The following is a 22,991-nucleotide window of genomic DNA, read 5'->3' as shown; positions in this document are numbered from 1 at the left end:
CCATGTTAGTAGTTGGATTCTTACTGATTGTATGGGGTGGACAGGTGTCTTTATGCAGCTAACGACCTCAAACAGGTGCATCTAATTTAGGATAATAAATGGAGTGGAGGTGGACATTTTGAAGGCAGACTAACAGGTCATTGAGAGTCAGAATTCTAGCTGATAGACAGGTGTTCAAATACTTATTTGCAGCTGTATCATACAAATAAATAGTTAAAAAATCATACATTGTGATTTCTGGATTATTTTTTTTAGATTATGTCTCTCACAGTGGACATGCACCTACGATGACAATTTCAGACCCCTCCATGATTTCTAAGTGGGAGAACTTGCAAAATAGCAGGGTGTTCAAATACTTATTTTCCTCACTGTATATATGCGTGTGTGTGTGTGTGTGTGTGTGTGTGTGTGTGTGTGTATATGTGTGTGTGCGCGTGTGTGTGTGTGTATATATGTGTGTGTGTGCGCGCGTGTGTGTGTGTGTGTATATATGTGTGTGTGTGCGCGTGTGTGTGTATATATGTGTGTGTGTGTATATATGTGTGTGTGTGTGTGTGTGTGTATATATATGTGTGTATATGTGTGTATATATATATATGTGTATGTATATATGTGTGTGTATATATATGTATGTGTGTGTGTGTATTTACAGGCCTATATATCCACAATATCCGGCCTCTGTGTGCATGCAGGGAAGTAACTGCTATCCTGGGTGTTAGAATTAGCTACGCTGTCAACTTGTATGAAGTAAACAACTATTCAAGGTGGTAGTCAGCGACACTGTCAGCCTGTGTTACTTTCAGACTTTTCATGCAGAAGTTAGTCTTGGTGTATGTATAGATGCTGTGTGGGTGACTCTTTTTGGGCGTTTGTGTCAGCATGCAGGTGTGTGTGTGAGTACTTGGTTCCTGTCGGTCCATTTCTGAGGATCTATCTCTCAATCCCCTCTTTTCTTCCTCACCTCTCACCTGTCTGTGTGTTTAATGTGTAAGTGTTTGTGTCTGTATGTATACGCCACGCAGAGGCTTTTCTAGGTGTTGAGGTCTTTTTCGAAGCCAGCCTATATTACCGTCAAGCTTATGTTCTTCTGTGTAAATGTTGTTTGAGGTTTAAAAGTTTTAAATTCCTCTCCTTTGTTGTGTTTTTCTATTGTCCTCCTCTGTAGACTTCTCCTCCTCTAACCCTCTCTTTTTATTTGTTATTTTTCTCCGCTAGCTGTAAATACTTTAAAGTTTGGCTCAATTTGCAAAGCTGTCTTTCCTCCTTCCAAACACATTTGCACATGTGAGCATGTAAACACACTCACTCTCAGCACTCTGTGCACAGTACAGAGCGTCACATAGTATTTCAGAGGAGAAAATCGCTCGCACAGTGTCCACTTCTGGTTGTAACACCAAACCTATTGCACAACTGATCGTATTAGTAAGGGTTGTTTTTCTCTCTGCTCCATGGATCAAGAGGCCATTAGCAATTAGAGCCATAGTACTACATTGGCTTTAACTACAGCATGTACCTGCCAAAAGTCAATTCTTTGGACCATTTGCAGACAATTATACACTGGATGCCGGAGTGCAAAGTGTTGTGTGTTTAGTAGTGTTACCTTGAGGGCATTTTTCCTTCTTAATGCATTACCAATCTCTACAAAATGGTCAGCTTATTTAGAGTGCATCATTTTTGCGGTTACACTTGCCGAGCGTGTTAGAGCATATCTGCTCTTTTATGATGATAAAATGTCCCGGCTTCTTTCTTTTTTGTCTTTGCTGTTGCTTTTTACCCCTAGGTTGAGGTTCTATTTTAATCCCGTTTGAATGTAGCTTTATGAGTTATAACATATTTGTATAAAAGTGAGAGGCCTCACTCTGTCTGTGTTAACATAAACTTAGACAGCAAAGATCAGACAAAGGTAGACACAGTAGAAGATATTGCTGGGATAATGATGTTGCAGAGGCGATAGCTTAATAATTTAGCTTGAAGTTCTTGTTAATAGATCCTCACAGCCTCTCATTAATGCTGGCAGATATGCAGCCACTTGTAAAGCTATTGCTGCAATGTTCATTTGTTGCATCATGGATATCTTGAAAGGAAAAGCTCATCCAGCAGGTTTTTTTTTAAGTCTGTTTTGTTTCTTTTTTTTGTGTGTTTGAATTTCCTTTCAGCATGTAAGAGCAAAACCACTACCAATCAAAAGGGTGTTTTAATCATACTAATGGGTCATACAATACATACTACACCTGTTTTTCTGCACTTTTTCATTGAATTATTTAATTGGTGTGAGATGCCTCACTTTCAAGTTGTTGTTTGTTCTGTACTAATTTTCAGAGGATATATAGTGCTTGTTAAAAATACCCCTCTATCCCCGTGGACTTTTCATGTAATTTTTTTTATGCAGTTATGAGTCACAGTGGATGAATATTTTAAATGTTGGACAACCTTTAACTGCACACTGTTAACACTAAGCATTTCCAAAAGAAAAACATATGTGTACAAAGCCAGTAAGACTATCCACCCAGTATGCAGGGCAGTCTAAAATGTGTTTAGCAAGATTATTTATCAACAAATGTCATCTCTCTCTGCCTGCTTTTTTCCCCGTCCCTGCCTGCATCCATCATTTAAGTGTTACATCTGATGTTCTGTTTCAGAGTTGAGCTCCGAGAACCTGCGCACCTGCTTTCAGATCGTTAATGCCTACTTATACTTGTCTGCCACAGAGTTCCTGCAGGTGAGAGACATACACTCTCACACTCATATACTGATACAAATTCACATACGTTGTATTGAACTGCCTCATGATCATGTAATGTTTTCCCCACAGAACTATGCAGAATCATTGTGTCGATTCTTCTGTGATCTGCTGAAAGACATCACAAATGAGGGACAGGTCCAAGTGCTCAAGGTACTGTCAGTCCATCTCTCTCACACACAGAACAATATTTTGTTTATATTTTTCTCCCATTTGTCAGGGTTCATTTTTTTCATTTTTAAGTTCCACCACAGTGCTTGTTTGTTTTGTCTGTGTCACCCGGTGAATAGCAGGTGCATTAGAAGTGGCATAAAATGCTGTAGACACATAAACATAAACACAGACAGTGCTGCTTATGAATTGACACCAGATTATAATGCAAGAGGAGCCTTGATATTACTTACCAGTATACTACTTTCTTATATTCTTCTGTTCAACAAATGTTCTATATGGCAATTTTCACTGGATCTTTGTTTTGTTGACCATAAAATACTACTGGATAGGTTAGGTATTCAGGTAAAGTCATCTGGTACAGTCCTTTTAGTTTGTATCTTAAAGGCACAGGCCATGTTAATGCCATTGGCTGTCATAAATCTGAAAGAAGGCCTCTTCTTTAGGTCCTTTCTGTGATTAGCCATGCTCAACTTTGTATAGTAATACAAAATGAAATCTAGCCTGAGGATGTTAGCAGGTTGTTCACTAAAATAGTTGGATGGGTTGTTTTTCGCTACTGGCAAATGTATTTAAATTTTAAATAGATGCTATCTACATTAAATGGAAAGTAAGTGATTCTGCAGAGAGAATTTTGATGTTTAAATTCAAATACAACAAATACACCCTTCCCTTCAGTGCTCCCTCAGAAGCTCTTCCCCCCAAATTTCAAATCTAAGCGGTTTCTCCAGCATTGAAACGCCTGTGCCCTACCCTGGTTGGTTACTTCTCTGTTTATACTCTTTAGACCTTTTCCTGTTTGGCCGTTTCTCGACCCATCTCTGCTTCTTCACAGTGCCTGGCGTCCAGCACGTTCAAATTTGTCGGTGTATAGAACTCTCTCTACCACTTTTTGTAGAAAAAAATTTTGTTTTTTTTTCAGAGCACACACAAAACAGAGAGCTAACAAACCGTGAGGAAATATTCTCTGAATTTAACAAAAATGAATTGTATTATAATCACTTACTGTCTCTTTAAGCCTACACACTATGGGTGTGCTGTCCATTTGTTTGTGTTGTCAGTAGACATAATAAGTGATAGGTGAATTGTCATTTCTCTTGGTTTACTCTCGGACTTGCAGTTGGTGTATATGTGTGTTACTGTACATGTCAGTGTTCCACACGTGTCTCTTCATGTGATGTCTTTACAGCAGGCTGTGTATGTGCTATTTGCACTGCTTGAGTAGTATATCTACACAGAATGGCCATAAGACTTTAGAGCTTAAGCTGTAAAGCTCAGCGGCATTATTGCACATCTGGGTCCTGCTAATCCTTTGTTCTGAGGAAGGAAGAGCCAGCAGACAATAAACCTGTCGACCTACACAACATGGCACACAGCAGCTTACCGCACATGGGCGCTCTGAGAACATGGGGATCAGAGTAATCAGTGTGTATTTCTTTGAAAAGTTCATATGCATACACACTTAGACCATTTCTATCTGTGCTTCGTGTTTGGTCACTGACAAGAGTTTATATTCTCATTTGAGACTTTGCAGAAAAGCCATTTCTAATATTACAGTGTTGCTTCATCATTTGGTGTGGTCTGTATTTATGTTTTTGTCTAATCCTGGTAATCCTGAGCATGGAATCATTATTCACCTGTTTGGATCCAGTCCGTTCCGATTATTATTTTTGGCTATATTTATGTATATATGTTTTATACATCAAAGTCATCAAATGTATTACTGAACCTCTAAAATTGTACTAAAACTAAATTCTTTAACCTTCATCAAGGCTGTTGTTTTTGATTTCATTAGTTTTAGCTAGGCATACCTTATAAAAGTGATTACTGAGTGCTCATCTGCATACAGTATGGTATGTCGGAACGCATAGATGCACACCACGGTGCTTCTGTCACTTTACCCTCTCCGTTGAAAATTTTCTTTAGTCTTATGGTGGCTTTGTTTTTTGTTGATGCACTTACGCTGTTGATTTTTGAATTAAGCATTCTTTTTATGTTCAGCTTTCATACCTGACAGAGAGCTCATTCAAAGTTCGTAGGAAACTAAAACTTAAGGGACTAACCTTGCCTGCCTGATACTGTAGGTCAGACCCTCAATTAAAAGGAGGATTGTATGCACTTTTTTTTTTTTTTTACTATCTCTCAAAGAAGCTTCTAACTCCTTTTTGACTCTGTATGTCCTCCCATACTTTGGGGCAACTTAAAGGAAAAGCGGGTGGCTTACTAATCGGAAGATCGGTAGTTCGATCCCCGGCTTCCCCCAGTCTGCATGTTGAAGTGTCTTGGCTAAGATACTGAATCCAAAATTGCTCCAGAAGGCTGTGCCGTGGATACGTGAATGTGTGGGATTGAGGTTAATGTTGTTCAGTGTTTCCCCTTGGGTGGAGTTGTAGCAGCGGAGGAAAAGTTCTTTTGTGTGCGTAGTATGTCTGAATAGAAAACCCCAACACAACATGTCCCAGCAGTATTGCTCTTGTGTCCATGAGCATGCGATGCACATTAGAATAGCTTCAAATTCCAGTGTTTTCCCATACTTTTATGTGAGCTTTAGATGAATGTTTCAGTGTTGGTCGTGGTAGTCATGGTCAGGTGGGTGGGAGAGTCCTCCCCCAAAATGTTTTTACGTTTTACAATGAAAAATATGTAATTTCACATCATCTTGGGCCATTATTTTCATCATATCTCTGAACAAATAGTTGGAAAAGCTAAACCCAAATATCAGTCTTCTAGGGAGGAAATACAACCTTTAGATTTGGGGAAAGTTGGTTATGATGCTCTCCACAGTGATTTTACATTCATGGCACAGCATGTTTTGGGCATCACCCCTAAGCCTTAACGGCAGGAAAAGCCTGTTAATATGACCTCAGAATCATTATAGATACAATTGTTCATGTTTGTCCTTTGTGTCAGCTTTTGACATTTATTTGTAGATATTCATATAAAAAAATGGGCAACATAAGAAACAACCTCCCTTCTAAGGTTTTGCACATTAAAATCCAAAACGAAACGTCTCCTCATTAGCTTAAAAGGAATAGTTTGCATCACTAATTTGCTTTACTAACCTCAGCTCCAGTCACCACCGTCCTTTTTTTCCCTAACAACCACTCTTTCAGACTCATCTGAAAACTGAAAAATAATTTAGGATGTACCTGTCTGTAGGCTACAGGACAGGTCTGTAGGCTACCAGTTTAGTCTTAAGTTTGTACCTGATGTTCTTAACATTGGACAAGTAGGCAGTAATAAAATACAGCTACCAGTTACCTTCTTTATATTGAGCTAATGTTAAGCTACATAGCAGCCAAAAGACATAACCTACTGTAGAAGCTTTTCTGCTCAGCTGCGCAGTCTGAAGGGGAGCGGAGAGGTTAGCTAGCGCAAACCGGCTTCACTTTTCCAGCAGTTGGGGAAACAACAGACAGACTTTTCTTGGTCTTGAGAAGCTAACACACTGTAACAGACACATACACTTACTGCCAGAATATTTTCCACCCACTAGCGTTCACCGTCACCTTTTGCCGCACGGACAATCAAACACTCGCTACGCATCTCCCGATTCCTTACAGGAGTTACGCTGCTCTTATAACAGCACCTGTCACATAGATATGCTTTGAAGAATGAGGAGTAGAGCGAGCCCAGCGACAGTACATGTCTCAATCCCACACATTCACGTATCCACGGCACAGCCTTCTAGAGCAATTTTGGATTCAGTATCTTAGCCAAGACACTTCGACATGCAGACTGGGGGAAGCCGGGGATCAGCATAGTGTGAGAGTGAAAATTAGTAGCGCATTGATATAATAATGATTGTGGGAAATTTTAGTAGCAGCAGTCATTATCCAGCAGCCCGCCGGACCTAAATGCATATAAGGGAAACACTGGTTGTTAGGTTCTCTGTAAATGGATTCAAGTGCGAACACAGGACGCAGATGTCAGTTCACAGGCAGGTTTATTCACACAAAGAGCTCAGACCAAAAACTAATGAATGAGGGGGAAGCGGAGGACTCCAGATTCCAGGGGGGAACTGATTGATAGTGGCTTCCCAGGGCGCGGTTCAGGGTAAGCCGATAGGCAGGCAGCATCTCAGCACATGGGAGGTAACTGGAGTAGGCAGAAACAGAACGTTAGGGACGGATTGCAAAATACGAACTAACGAAGAGTGGAAGATGAACCAGAGTATTTCACTGCATGGGTTGATTGCTTGATGAGCCACAGGTGCGAGACGCTGCAGGTGGTGAGGAGCCAGGAGCCAGAGCCGGACACGCCCACACATGCACATACAGGACACGACAGACAAAACTGATAGAGAAAGCGGGGAAGGAAAAAAAGGAGAAAACATAAGGAAGGGGGAGTAGGCAAAACCTAATCATGACAAATGTGACATGTACTGTAATGCACTTTGAGTGGTTGGGAAGACTAGAAAGGTGCTATACAAGTACATTCCCTTTACTGTTTACTTTGCTCTGTCTTTGCATCATCCTGTGTGTGACCCCTTCTGGCTCTCTTGTTGTAGACTTTTTGCTCCCTCTCTGATTCCCTCCCGAGTTCTCCCTCTCTGTTCTTTTGTTTCTCCTTGCTACTGTTCCTTTCCCCAGTCTCTGAGTACCTCCCTCTTCCTGTGTCTTGGCAGGTGGTAGAGATAGCTTTAAAGGTTAGCCCCATGCTGGGAGCCCACATGTTCCAGCCCCTGCTGCCAGCTGTCTTCAGAGGTATTGTGGATGGTGAGGTGAGTTTCGCCTTTACATCTTGCACATATTTGGACTGGGATTATATGAGAGGACCTGTAAAGATGTCTTATAACTGTTGATGCTTTTTCAGCCATTTTCCCTCCTCTTTTACTACGACTATAATGTGGCATTTATTAATCATTCAATTCAGTTAAAGGTCACAGACTGCTTTAACAAGATTTTGCTGCCTAATTATCTTTCCCATTGTAATACTTAATAACCCCGGCGTTATGTAAAAGTATTTGTGTGTGGTTCTGTTTCTGCATTTGTGTATTCATTTTGCACGTGCGTGTGTTGTACAGAGATATCCCGTGGTGATGTCGACCTACCTAGGCATCATGGGCCGCGTCTTGCTCCAAAACTCTAGTTTCTTCTCCTCTCTGCTCACTCAAATGGCATCTGAGTCCAGCCAGAAGGTGAGACACGCTGTCTGCCCTTCATTTCTGTCTTCTCAGCACAGTCTCTTTGAATGTCTATGAGAGACATAACTGCAAAGTGCCTTTTAAAAGGGAATCATTCTGAACGTAATGAGCCAAAGAACTGCAAGGGGTAATTTTCTCAAGCCCTAAAGTTTTGAGTTGTCACCCTTCACTGTGAAACACTGACATTGTTTTTGTCTGACCCAGAACAAAAGAGATTTTGCCTTGTTTTGACATTGCAGCGCCTTATGTAAAGAAATGAAAGGCCTAGAGTTGTTTCTCCATATGCCAAGCTCCTCTTTTTTTGATGATAGAGGACAAGGCAGGGAGGTAAATGAGGCAGAACAAGCAGGGAAGGTCAGTTTTGCAGATTTTTATGACGATAAAATGTATCAGCATACCATAGTCAGTAAACAACTGTTTGTGTCTCTATTTCTTGACCTCTTGCTGTTTTTTAGTACTACTCCTTTCTTTGTCTCCTCATTCTTCCTGTATTAACCCTCCTTCTCTCTCCTTCCTCTTGCCCACATCCTCATCTCTCCTCATCAGATGGACCAATTGTTGGGCAGTGTGATAGAGATGTGGGTCGACCGCATGGACAACATCACTCAGCCTGAGAGGAGGAAGCTGTCGTCGCTGGCTCTGCTGTCCCTCCTACCATCTGACAACAGGTGAGAAACATTTATCACTTATTTATGTGCACGTGGCGGCTTTGAGCATCCACCCTGTCAGCACAGCTGATATAGGGGAAAGTAATTGTTCAGCTTACCTTTTATAGACTATAGCAGGTGGAATTATGTTTCTCTTGCTCTGTTCTGTTGGATGGGTTGTCACTAACATCAGAGAATATTATCTGTTATTAAACAGTTGATAAAGATAAGAGATCTGATAACAGACAAATGGGTGCTAAAAATATGTGACAGTGGCACAGAACACATGTACATGCACAGTGCAGGAATACGTACGCAGTGGGGTATTATATTGCTAATAATATATTTAGTATAATATTTGCTTTAATTCATTTGAACGAACAAATTAGCACTTAATTTTTCTAAAAAGAGGCCTGAAAAATGATTAACTAATCATATTTGTAGTAAAAAAAATCGTTTTGAATGTTCTACCTGCAGACTTGTGAAATGATCCACTGTTGGGCATCAAGTGTTTGTCCCATTCTGACCATAAAGATAAGTTTAACCACATAATTAACCATCTGGTTTCTTCAATTTTCACTCAGGAGCAAAAATCTGCCTTTACACTTGAAGGAAATAAGGATGTGACATATATCGTGATAATTATTGATATCGAACAGTATGAAATGTTTTTATTGTGATAACATTTTTGGCCATATCGCCCAGCCCTACACACACACGCACAGAAGACAAAGCCCTCTTGGATCAAAACTTGTGATGTTTAGTTTGATCATCTTTACCTGCAATGCTAGAAAGTTCCCACTGAAACAGTTACTTTCCTGATTTACAATACAGCACTCAGCAGCTTTGTAGATTGAATCTGAGGCTTGAAGTAACCAGATCAGGTAGGCGGGACCCATGTTCCGAGGTGTCAAAATAAAATCAGTTGTTTACCCTGACGTAGTTTGGCTGAAAGCGCAGCTATTTAAAAGCTCTGTGCAAAGTCCTACTTGATGTCATTTTATTGTGCTCCCACCATTGTTTACTAATGCTAGACTAAAGTAGACAAAATTACAAAGTTAAACGACCATGCTGGTGATGGAGATGGGGAGTTTCATGTGAGATAAGTGTTTTTTCTTTTGCTATGTCAATCACTCATTAGACGGGTATCTACAGCTAAGTGTGACAGGTGCACAGCAAAGGCTGAATACCAAATGTTCAAAAAAGATGCCGTCAAAGAGTTTTCTCTTTTCATTTTCTAAGTGAAACTTCTCTTGAAATGGTTCAGAGGAGTCACTGTGTGGTTTAATGATAAACTTTTCTTGTGATGTCCCATTTCACTTTATGGTGATGCATGTTTTTATCAAGATTTTGGGAAGCTCAGTTTTCTGCAATCCAGATATGGTAATCAGAGACGTAGACAGGCATGAAATCCTTTGTTACGCCCCCGTCCTAGGTCTCCAAAAGTAATTGATTATGACAGCCTTGGCTGGGTTAGTGCTGCATGACAAATCGACTGTCTCACTTAAATCATAACAGAAATTGGAAGAGGTCCATGTCTTGTCCATAGCTGCCCTTAATATCATCTAATAGTCTTTTTTAATAAGATGTAGAGAAGTGTCTCACTTTAAGTTAAGGTTGGGGGAAGCTTAAATCATATGCTTTACTGGTATTGAACAATCAACCTCAATCATAACACTTTTTATTTCACCCAAATGATACAAATGATTTTGAAAAATCAGCAGTCACAAGATAAAAGTTCACTTTGATAAAGCTGTTCTAGCAATCATTTAGCACCACAATTTAGCTGTTATGTTTAGCAAACAGGAGATAAGAGCTTAATATATATCGTGATAATTATCTATTGAACGATATGAAATGTTTTTATTGGGATAACATTTTTGGCCATATCGCCCAGCCCTAATGATAACAAGAATTTCTAATCTCAAAGGCCGCAATTACATTCTGGTTACATGACGCGCGAGAGTAAAGCAGTCAAACTCCGTTGTTGTCGGAGAATTACTAAGCTTGTCTATTTGACGCGAGAGGCACTTTATTTTCTTTGCCCAACTTTTGTATTGAACCTCAGACTGAGTATTTTCTTGCTAGGATCCTGAAAAGGAGGTTTTTGTTTGTTGAGATGTATTTTTGTGAAGATATAAACTGAGATAATGACTCATTAATTGGTGGTTGAACTGTGGGATTTGTATTGAGCGCTTATTGTATAATGCACTGTGGTGAACTTACTTTTTCTTGTCGTATGTAGGTAGACCTACCTGATGATATTTATAAGATTATTTAACAACATTTCTCTGAAATTATTATAATTTGATACTTCTTCGCCATTGCTCATAATAATAATTCATGCAATTCATGCATCACTTTTCATCACAATTTTATCATAACATATAAGCCTGGCCTACACGAAAGAACAGTGTATGGTTATTCTATCTAATACTGTGTTGGTCATACTATGCAGTGGTTTATTGCTTGTATATTTTGAATAATACAATATAATCTTGTATTAAATTGCAATATTGGTTTAAAAAAATCGCAATAAGATTATTTTCCAAAATCATTCAGCCCTAGCTGACACATACAGACCATACACACTCACATTCACACCTAAGGGCAATTTAGAGTCACCAGTTGACCTACCTACATGTCTTTGGCCTGTGGGAGGAAGCCAAAGCACCCAGAGAGAACATGCAAGACCGAGGTTCAAACCCAAACCTTCTTGATGTAGGGCCACATTGCTATCCACTGGTCCACCACACAGCCCAAATAAATAAATATAAGAAAATATGTATATCAGTATTGTACAGTAGACCACTGGGAATTTTCATCAAGGCATAAACCAAAAAGGCACCGATAGAGGGCTGTGAAACAGCTGCAGGCATGTGACACATAGTAGCGCTGGGCGGTATATTGGTATAATGAGGTATACCAATATAATTTCAAAAGAGAAATGAAATTAGACAATACCGTTTATACTGATATAGGTTGATGTTGAGTTAATTAATGTTTCCATAAAGTCCTGCCAGTGTTTGCTCCTCTTTCCTTGCCTCCCCGCGCAGCCCCGCCCCTCCCTCTGTGTGTGCACGCAGCCGTCTACTCACAAACTCTCAACAAGATGGAGAGAGACACCGTGCCGGTGGACACTGTTAAAGACCTGGCTTGTAAAAAGAAAAACACTGTTCATTCATTGTTTCCCACACATACACTTTTATTCGGCAGTCCGCCCAGGTTAGGGGGCACACTGTAGCATTTATCAGAAACACAGTGATTACATTACAAGTCGCGATACTGTGGATATTTTACAAGAGTGGACCAGGTAAAGCGACAGTGGACACACCAGTCAGATGTTTTTCGTTAGCCACCACGTTAGTTTTGTTTTGATAGGCTACGTCATCAACACGCCTCCTCAACATGCAGCTCAGCTGCTGTGAACGGAATCACCAGAGGAAAAGAATTCTGCCTAACAGTACCGGGATATGACTTTTTGGCCATATCGCCTAGCCCTAACACAGAGGGAAGTATTCAGTTTCAGGCATTTCTTTTTACTCATTGTTAGATAGGTGCTTCCCTCCGGTGGACCAGTCAAGAATGTCACATGGTCACAAGTCAACCTTCTTTTAGAAACCTGCAGTTTGTGTCTGCTTCATTTGAGAAGGGGATGGATTATCTGTCCAAGAACTGTTGATGCTGTTACAACACATTATACATTAGGTGCTGTAAAAATAGTATTGTTTCGTTTTTCACATGAATGCATTATTGCTCAACGGGTTCAGATAACCTGCCATAGCCCTTGGCAGATGTTACTTTTTCTTTTTTTCTTTTTTGCACTTTTCACAGATTGATTTTCCTTTTTCATTCAGTCAACTCCTTTTTAACTTAGTGATAAGGTTCACCCGTTGAATTAATTAATGTCCTGTTTGTCCTTTGATATGATGTGCTTCTTACTTTCTGAAACTTTTGTGCAATGTAAGGACACTAGAATGTTTCATTTTGTATTTAACATGCAGAGCCATGAGGTCATTTTCACCAGAGACTGCTTTAGTCATCAGAACCTCTTATTCAGCTGTTTTCTTTCCCCCACTACCAGTTCATCATCACTGACAGTTTGCTTTTCGATGGCAAAGCTTCTGTAAAGAAATGCCAATACTCAACAAGAACAGGGACCTTAATAAATCAATATGCACATATTTATTGCCTGGATCTGCTGTTCTCACATTTTGTTTAATCATGATTTTAACAGTGTCTAAAAGTTGGCACATCATGTTCAGAGGAATCAAAAATTTGTCTTGCTGTAGACTAAATACTTTTTGCCTGATCAAAATTTTGATTGGTTGTTATATTTAATTTTCCGTTTAAACATTTGATCTGCTCTGTTGACTCGTCTCTTTCTTGTAACACTCAGGGATCCCAAATGTAGGTTATAATTAAACAATGTCACGCAGCATCTGGTTGTAGCTTGCATACATGCATAGCACTTCCATTCATACGTGTATGCATTTCTCTTTTTGTACGTACATGTAATTAATTATGTAGTTCCTCAGTACTATAATTAGAATATTTCCCGATGTAAATAGTTTCTTTAAAACTGCATATCCCATGGTTTCCGTTTGCTTGTTGAACAGTTGTAGCAGAATTAAAGAAGTTACATTGACATGAGGGATTCACTCGCCACTTAGACCACCAAAGCACTTGGAACATTTAGGGTATACTCTAATGATCTAAAACCAATGATGCTCAACAGCATAAAGTGTAATGAATTGTGCTTATTTGAAATCAATTTGCGACAAGCTCAGCTCTTTAAAGAGAGAAATAACCAGTAGGAAGAAGAATCAAGAGGGAAGTGTTATTGCAGTGTGGGCCTGCTTTTCGAAATATTTTTACCATCGACGGTTAATCTGTGATTGCCACTCAACAGAAAAAGAAAAAAATCTGAATCTAATACGATGAAAAAAGTAATGGAAAAAACTCTGTTTTGGATTAACACGCTGTGGGGCAGAAATTCAGACAGAAAATTTCATTTTATGTGCAGCTTTTCCCAGGTCACAGTTCCAGGCTACAGGTAGGCACAGCCTCCTTTTTGTTTTATGGAGTGAGGACCACAGACACAGTTGATTCTGACGAGGACTGTGTTGCTGCAGCGAGTTTGTTTTTTGCATGCAGCCCAGTCAGCTTTCAGATCATGTTTTCGTTTTTACATTGATTTGAATGGCAGGCACGAAGTAGAAGCACTAGTCAGCCATTAGAGAATAATCAGTGGAGAGGTGTTGGGCTGGATAGAATTAGAATTGACAGACATGTTTAAATGTATGATAAGGGATCTTTAATCCAGTGCCTGCATCAAGTTGTTGCTATGGCTGCCAATTTGAGACTATTAGGAAATTTGGGGCAGAGGTGTTCAGGGATGTATTTTACACTCCCAGGATATTAGAAGGAAAAGGTTACTGACTGAAAGGAACAACTACTTAAAATTCACCTGGACAAGGTTTCCATTCTCAAGTCAAAGAAAATTGCCTTCAGCATTTATTAGCCTTAAATATAAAATTTGACGGACCCTTCTACTTCTTATATAAAGGGGTTTATACTCATATATATATATATATACTTGTTTGTGAGAGCGTGTATGTGAGTATGTAAATTTGGAGTAGGTTGGAGGAATCTAAATTTTGTCTGTGCAGTAAATGGGATTGTAGTGCACGGTCCTACGCTGACTAGATGTATCCCCTATTGCTGTAACTCTTTCACATTCTTTTTGTTGTTTTTGATGGCAGTATTTACAATATGAGAGTATGCTTCAGTAGAGTTTCCCGCAGAAATAACAGACAGGTCTATGTTAACTGGCTGGGTATGTGTCATGCACTGATTTTTCCATTTTCTTGGCAGACTTCATGCTTAGTGAAGTTTCTGCAGCATCGCCTGGGGTCTACCTAGCCAAGCACTTGAACTGACAGAACCTTTGATGCATCAGTGCACATACCCACACACACTCAGTGTCTTTGTGTCTTTGCATTCTCCCCACCTTGCTTTTTAATCCAATCGACATGGGAAAACCCACTTCCTTTCCAGTGCTCTCAAAGAATAACTCAAATAATTCATCAAGGACTGCTGCCTGTTCCCAAACTTGGAAGGTGGGTGTTGCAAGCCGGCATATTTTAAAGTTCTCTGTTTCAGCAAGCCCAGGCTTGACGATGCTACTGCTCTGGAAGAACCACCATACGGGCTATGATAAAAATTAGAGACCCAGCCCGCAAGGCTGTGTGTTAAGACAATAAGCCTCATTGATTTTTATACTTGAATGTGTGCTTTGAGACAATAAAACTGCCTTTACCGTTGGAAAATAACATCATCATATGTGATTGATCCGTGCAATGGGAACATGTTTTTTTAGGATCATTAAAGTTGAGAAATGTTTTTACTGCACTGCTATTTGCATTTCAATTTGATGTTTTTTTTTTTTTTGTCTGTTTATTTTGAGAACCCTCTGCCTTTCTCTCATTTTGAACTCTGTTGTACTAAAATGCTCCTACCAAGTGTGTAAATTCCACTTGCAAAGGTAAAATAATGAGGGTGACATACATGAACAGTCTGGACATGTGTGCTATGATTTGACTTGATGGATGGCATAGAGACCCTTTTCACTGGATGGCATATGTTTAAATTTGACAGCAATATTATCGCTGTTGCTTTGATTTAACTAACACTGTTGCACTCTCTGCAGTGAGGATGCTCTTGATGACGATTTGGTTTTTTTGGATAAACACCCATTACTCTTTATATCTCTCATTCACACACACATGCAAACACCCAGCTGTTGAATTAATGATCTCATGAGTAATGAGCCTGTGTTGTCTGTGTGTTACCAGTGTGATCCAAGACAAATTCTGTGGAATCATCAACATCTCCGTTGAGGCGCTGCATGATGTAATGACAGAAGATCCAGAAACAGGCACCTTCAAAGAGTGAGTGTGCATGTTCCTTTCTAAATGAAAGATGAGGAAATAAAGAGAAAAAAATGCATAAATACTTCAAACTCATACAATTCAAAACCTTCCAGTCATTCTTTTCATGAGTGAATGAAGTTTGTAATTTTGACTAAGCTCATGCATGATGAATGAAGACAGTTGAAATATTTGTTTTGAAAGTACTTGAAGCAGCGCAATTGCAGAGGTGCCGCTGAGGCTTGAATTTATCGAAAAACAAACCTTTCGAAAAACGTTTTTAAATGTATGATATAAAGGCAGTCCTTTACTAATGGATCATGACAGTGTGCTGAAGAAGGCTGAGTGGGAGTGTTGGAAAAGTCACTTTTCTCTTGAAAAATAATGGCCTGTGAAATGGTCCAGAAAACACTTGCTCACTATGGAAGGAGACACTAACCACGGCCCACCTTCGTGTGGTTCCCTGTCCCAGCAACATGGTGCTCATTTCTTAGTAGATATTAACCTACATGCAGACACCCTTTCTCTGCTGTCAGAAAGGTTCACCACCCTGTGCCGGTGTGAAATTAACTGAAATGTTGGGTAGAATGGTTAGTGTAAATGTTTGTTTGTTTGCCAGTGATGTGTTCAAATTGTTTCGACTCCCTGTTGTGCTTCTTAATGGACAAAATGCGCATTTCCTCTTATTCACTGTTTGTAAATGCAGTCAACTAAGGCAGACAGCAGTGGGTACTGTAATCTTCCTGCCTGTATTTAGGAATTTTTATTTGTTTCAAATAAACAAACTTTCCCTTTATTCCTCTTTTGACATACAGATTTGGAATTGTGGAATGAGAATAAAAGTTCTTACTTTCATGGACAAATTGAGTAAAATAATAAGCCCATTGGCAAGCCAATTCAGCATAGTACTCTAGTGTTATTTAGATGTTCAATAACTTGTCACTATATATTAAGAAATTAAAAGTTTGAATGTACCATACTGAACTGCACAGGAACAATATGTAACATCTGATTACTCAAACCAAAGGAATGAAAAATGGCAAATGAGAAGTTTTAAGAAGGAAGGAAAAAATTTGACCAAATGTTTTTCTCCGCCAGCGTATTAAAACATTACTTTAAAACTTAAAGTATATTTGCGAGCTGAAACTTGCTATAATGCTCTGTAAAACCGATTGGTGCTGCAGATTCGGGTGCTAATTCTCTGTAGTTTCATCACTATAAGCGATTTTACTATTTCAAATTGTTTTCATATTGTCCTTGGATACATTATTAGAACAATATTGGTTATAGGCTATAAATGAATGTTCACCCCAGAAGAGAGAGGCTGGATTGTAGTTACTAAGCTGCATTTCTCGAAAGTAGTATCTGTTCTCTCTGCACAGAATTGAAGTAAGTTGTTTTTTTGTTAGTTTGAATGTCATTAGTTGGAGTTTAGGTAGATTTAGTTAAAATTTCTGATCACGAGTTACAAAATGTGACATTCAAGACCTGACTACCTTATCTCTACTCACAATATGGATTAAGTAACAAAGACAAAGGAAATAAAAGACCATTCACAGACTTTGGACTGAGCACAAAGGTTTTGCTTGTAATTCTCTCTGCATGCTGATGAATCAATATGAATAGCAAGCAGAGCAGTGTGCTAGAGTACCAGAGGGTTCAAGCTTTTTTTGTATGCGTGTGTGTGTGTGTGCGCGTGCCTCCTGTTTGTTCTTAATTGTCTCCTACTGCGCAGGTTATTGATACTGAGTTGAATATGATTGTTTGCAGCTGCATGCTGATGAGCCATTTTGAGGAGCCCAAGCTGAGTGACGATGAAGAGCCACCAACTGAACAGGACAAGAGGAAGAAACTGGTCAGTCCACCACACACAAGTGCACACACCGTAAAGGTTTTTCCCATTGTTCTATTCTCATTTTGTCTTTGAAATAAATAACGCCAATAATGTCATAAATCTTTCTGTTCATCTTCCTCCCTGTCCTGTGATCACAAAAATAGTCCTCTCCCCTTCTGGCATTACTTATGCCACACTGGCACTAGAACAAGATTAAAACACTCAACAAAAATAAACCCCATGATGAAAAAATATTTCTCCAGTAAGCACAGAGAAAGGTGTTAACTTCATACACTCGTTAGTCACGTACCAACTCAAATCCACCTCTCGGCTTCAATAGCTGCTACAGCTTTTCATGCAGAGAACCACATAATCACTTTTAAGTGCAGTCCCTGTATGCACGCATGTGTCATAGTTGAATGCTTTGACTCACTTTAAGTAAGCATGGATGTACCTATGAAACGTTTCTAGGTGGGGTGTGCACACCAATTAAACCGTCCAGTTATGCATGAGCATGCTTTCTATATGAGAAGGCATTCCTCTGCTACTCTGTCACGCTGTGGACACTCAGAAATGGTAACACTACTTTACATTGTTAAAATATTGTTTAATTATGATGTTTGAATGAAGAAATGCAGCTGTATTTATTTTCTGGTGTGATTTTGTGAGTTTTTCTCTCTGTGTAAGGAAGTGTATTTGCTGGGCGGTATCCCAGTGCACTTATCACCTCAGCCCAGACCCTGACTTTTTGCTCAAGGGAACAGAGTAGAGAAGACTTAAAGTCACACCTCTTTCTGCTTCTTAATGCATATCGGTGTGTGTGTGTGTGCTTGGGGACGTACGTGAATGCGTTTGTGTGTGTCACGGGCGTTAGACAGTTTTCAGTTTGAGGAGAAAGTTAATGAGGAAGGGGACCCGTGACGTTTTTGAACATTTATTGACTCCAGTTTGGCTCTGTTATGCTTTCTCGCCTTGGCAGGTGTGCCCATATCTGTGTAAAAGTATTTATATGTAAACAAATGTGTGTTTGTGGTAGTCTGAAAGAGCTACTGAGAGACAGGGTATATTGCTTGCTCTAGCACATTTCTTATAGTAAATAATAAACTCGAACTGTATTGTTTGTCCATCACTACCTCACTTTGATTAATATGTTCAATAGACAGTACAACATGTAATTTTGTCACATGAACAACAAGCAACTTTTGTTCAGCCAAGTTTAATCAGAAGCTGCCACGTATGTCTGGCATCTGCAAGGTTAGATGTCAGGGTCTGGTACATTGACAGTCAGGCAGTGGGTAAAAGTAGGAGGCCTGGCTACGAAAACTGGCACTTGAGATGTGAAATGTCACTGCTCTGTGGATGAATAAGCTTGAGCAAGTCGGGGAGGTGAAGCAATACCAAAAAGATATTGTGGGGCTCACCTTTTATACACAGCACTGGTCTTAGATAGAGACTAGACTCACTCCTTTTCCTTTTCCGGGCATTTGTGTGGTGTGGATAGTCACGATTCCCTGACTGAGCCCTACTATGTTTGAATTTTCACCCTTTTAATGTACACTGCATATGCAAAATAAAGTAACATAAATAAATAAAATACTTACTTGCTGTCTGTAATTCTATACATATTACTTTCAGAGAGAACAAATGTTGTGCGGAGTAGAGCTACACTGCCTTGCCGCTTTGAGTCATATTGGGGTTATCATTTTTACATGTACTGTAAATGGCATTCACATCAACATCCAAGTAGCAAGTAAAAAGTATAATTTGGGAAAGTCAGATTTTTCTTGAAGGCTCGCTAAAGGTAAAAACCACACAAATATGAACGCCTCACATTAGAGAAAGACTGTCGTTAATGTAATTAAACCCAAATTGAATTGATATAGCATTGTCTTGTCATTGCACAGTATTTTAAAAATCAAATGGCCAACTCTGTAATCATACAACCATCTTGATGACATCGATGACAGGAGTGTTTCCCATTGCTGCTATTCATCCCTTATGATGTGAACACGGCTGTCCAATATATCAGCTGATGATGACATAGATAATGTATATTGGCATATGGTTGAAGGTGGCAGAAGCAGACAAAAAACAAACTCTCTGCCCAATTACACGCATGGCCATATAGTATAATACCGCACCCATCCTTGCCACCTTTCTTTTACATTCTGGTAAATCCCCTCTCCTTTTTCCCCTCATCTGTCCTTATCTTGCATCCTCACTTCTACTTGTTGCCTCCCTTCATCAAGCAGTCGCATCACAGTCTGTCTGCCTGCAGGTGATATTTGTATGATTATGCTGTTTTGTCTTGTTGAATTAGATTTAGCTGTTCCCTTGCGGGCACCTGCAATCTTGCATAAAAGATGAATAAAATGAATACGGGGAAAATGGAGAAATTACCTTGATCACTGGTCCTCACATCACATAGAAATATCTCCTCATCACTCTGTTACTAGCGTGCAGTTCCTATAGTGGCTCTTTACTTTTTGTTTTGTTAGACAATTTGCTTTTAAGATGACAGTGACTTTACTGCTGGTAGTGTAGCAAACAAGTGTAGCAAACACTACTTTTTTCAAATGTGGATGTTTCCACGGTAAAGCTTTTAAAAGGCTGTGAATTATAACTTTCTAAGCTGCTAATACAGCTTATTCCATATGTATGTACTTTTGTAGTAACATGGACCCTTGAGGGGGAAAAAAAGAAACTGGTTTGCTAACTGTGTTAGAAATTAAGTGGTTTTAAAGCTGTTATGTTCTGCAAAGGCAGAAAGAATTACAATTGATATTTGAATTAACTTTGCTGGCTAGAAAGTGCCTTAATTTGACGCTGAAAGGTGAAACAATTAGTATGTCACACAGCAGTATAGGCAATCTTATGATAAAGAAGGTTTTTAGGATTAGAACAGAAACTAGTGTTTCACCAGTATTGGTCCATCAGCAGGTAAGGTATTTTACTTTACTGGATATGAGACATGGGGACTTAACTTGGAAGAAAATTGGACCGGTTTAGCTCACATTTAAGACAGTACACAAGTGTCATATTAGACCTTAATTAGAAAATAATTAGCCTGACTGTCAAAATTGACACTAGCTATATTTATTGATGACAGATTCACATTCTAATAATTGTGACAAGTTACCAGTGGGTCACATATGATAAGGATGAAGTTAAAGCTAGTGATGACTGACAGCCACTAAATTAAACTTTTAGCAGCTCTGTACTTAAAGGGTAGGTAAATTCTGCTGACCAGTATTGGTCCATCAGTAGGAAAAGTATTTTATTTGACTTTAATAATATATTTTTGGGGCCTTTTATGAGATATTGACAGTGGAGGGATCACAGGAAATCAGTGAAAGAGAGAAAGATGGCAAAAAAAGACCCCAGCTGGATTTAAAACATGGGGGCTCCCTTTTGAATCTTTATTAATTAATTCTAGAAATCTTGTAATTTACTCAGAACTCAATTTTGAATGTAAAGTTCATTCATCTTTAGTAAATTGGACCAGTTTAGCTCACATTTAAGGCTATACACAAGTGTCATATTAGAAATTTTTTAGCCTCCCAGTTGAAATTGACACTAGCTATATTTTATTGATGACAGATTCACATTCTAGTAATTGTGACAAGTTACCAGTGGGTCGCAAATGATAAGGATGAAGTGAGTGATGACTGACAGCCCACTAAATTAAACTGTTGGCAGCTCTGTACTTAAAGGGGTAGGTGCACCCTCAAATTCTGCTAGAACCCTCCCTTCCAACATATATATTTTTTTAAATGCTACAAAAGGAGTGAGAAAGCAACGGACTGTAGAAGGTGTGGCCTTGTGGCTACGTACTATGTGACACGGGAGTGTAGCATGGACAGCAATGTAGAGCCTGGAGTCAGAGCTAACCAGCCATGAGAAGCTAATGTCAGACATACTGTATCTCTGCTGGAAACACAGGGAGTTCAGTGGAGCTTTGATAGTAACTAGAGGCGTGTGAGTGTGTGTGTCTGTGGGGGGGTGTCAGTACATAGACGTACTTAACACATCCTATACTCATACCTTTTAATGAGTGTTTGGCTTGTACTTCACTGTCCAATATGAAATGTCCCCCAGATAATTTGGAATCCAAGTGAAACCTCGGAATCAAAAGATTTTATCAAAACGTTACGTAGAGGGCCAAGCAGAAATGAGGTAACGTATCTGTTGTTGCTGGTGCAGAGAAAGGGAGAGAAAAATAAGAAGGAAAGAAGAAGGAAATGGCTGCTAATTGCTAACTTTGAAACCCCTATTGAATTCCTGTGGTGCCAGTGTGTCAGATGTTTGTCTGTGTGCGTGCATTTCTTAGTAAGCACTATTTTTAATGAAAATCATGACAATCTTTTTGACCATTAGAGCTGCAACTAATGATTATTTTCATTGTCGACTAATCTGCCGACTATTATCACGAGTAATTGACTAATCGTTATAAAATGTGAAAAATGCTCAGCACAATTTTCTTGAGCCTAAAGTGACATCTTTAAATTGCTTCTGTTGGTCCAACCAACAGTCAAAAACCCAAAGACTCTTCATTTACTAACATAAATGACAAAGAACAGCAGCAAGTCCTCAATTTAAGTCCACAAATTTGTGCTTCAAAAAATGACTCAATTATCAAAATAGTTGTCGATTAATTTTCTTTCGACCAACTAATCGAATAATTGACTAATCATTGCAGCTCTATTTACCATGGTGACATACTGTTGATTACAATGATTATATACACTAGAAACTTAAGAAATTGACTAAATGTTTGGATAATACGTACTGATGCTTTTATCCAAAGCGACTTACAATTGCTATATACAGTGGGGGAAATAAGTATTTGACCCCTTGCTGATTTTGCAGGTTTGCCCACTTACAAAGAATGCAACGATCTATAATTTTAATCATATGTACATTCTAACAGTGAAAGACAGAATCCCAAAGAAAAATCCAGAAAATCACATCATATGAATTTATTAAAATTGATAACCATCTGATGAGGAAAAACAAGTATTTGACCCCCTGGACAAACAGCATGTTAATATTTTGTAGAAAAGCCATTATTGGCCGGCACAGATGTCAAACGGTTTTTATAGTTGGTGACAAGGTTTGTGCACATTTCGGCAGGGATGTTGGCCCACTCCTCCCTGCAGACAGCCTCCAAATCATTCAGGTTCCGAGGTTGTCGCCTGGCAACTCGAATTTTAAGCTCCCTCCAAAGATTTTCAATTGGATTCAGGTCTGGAGACTGGCTAGGCCACTCCAGAACCTTGATGTGCTTCTTCTTCAGCCACTCTTTTGTTGCTTTGGCGGTGTGCTTAGGGTCGTTGTCGTGCTGAAACACCCATCCTCGACCCATCTTCAGCTCTCTCACTGAGGGAAGGAGATGTTGGTCCAGAATTCCACGATACATGGCCCCGTCCATCCTCCCCTCAATACGATGGAGTTGTCCCGTCCCCTTGGCTGAAAAGCACCCCCAAAGCATGATGTTGCCACCACCATGCTTGACGGTGGG

General features: G+C 39.4%; 1 protein-coding gene across 3 annotated transcripts in view; it reads left to right on the top strand.

Annotated features, from left to right (window-relative positions):
• The window catches only part of ipo11 (importin 11), a 164,334-nt gene that overhangs the window by 103,445 nt on the left and 37,898 nt on the right, over window positions 1–22,991 (top strand). For all 3 annotated transcript variants that reach the window (XM_046034993.1, XM_046034992.1, XM_046034995.1), the window contains exons 23-29: window positions 2,640–2,719; window positions 2,813–2,893; window positions 7,539–7,634; window positions 7,938–8,051; window positions 8,604–8,725; window positions 15,562–15,657; window positions 17,407–17,491. In XM_046034993.1, coding sequence (XP_045890949.1) covers window positions 2,640–2,719; window positions 2,813–2,893; window positions 7,539–7,634; window positions 7,938–8,051; window positions 8,604–8,725; window positions 15,562–15,657; window positions 17,407–17,491 — 674 coding nt within the window. The remainder of the gene's footprint in view (window positions 1–2,639; window positions 2,720–2,812; window positions 2,894–7,538; window positions 7,635–7,937; window positions 8,052–8,603; window positions 8,726–15,561; window positions 15,658–17,406; window positions 17,492–22,991) is intronic.

Source organism: Micropterus dolomieu, linkage group LG21, assembly GCF_021292245.1.
Source record: "Micropterus dolomieu isolate WLL.071019.BEF.003 ecotype Adirondacks linkage group LG21, ASM2129224v1, whole genome shotgun sequence".
NCBI classification, from domain to species: Eukaryota; Metazoa; Chordata; class Actinopteri; order Centrarchiformes; family Centrarchidae; genus Micropterus; species Micropterus dolomieu.
This window is presented reverse-complemented; position numbering and strand designations above follow the sequence as displayed.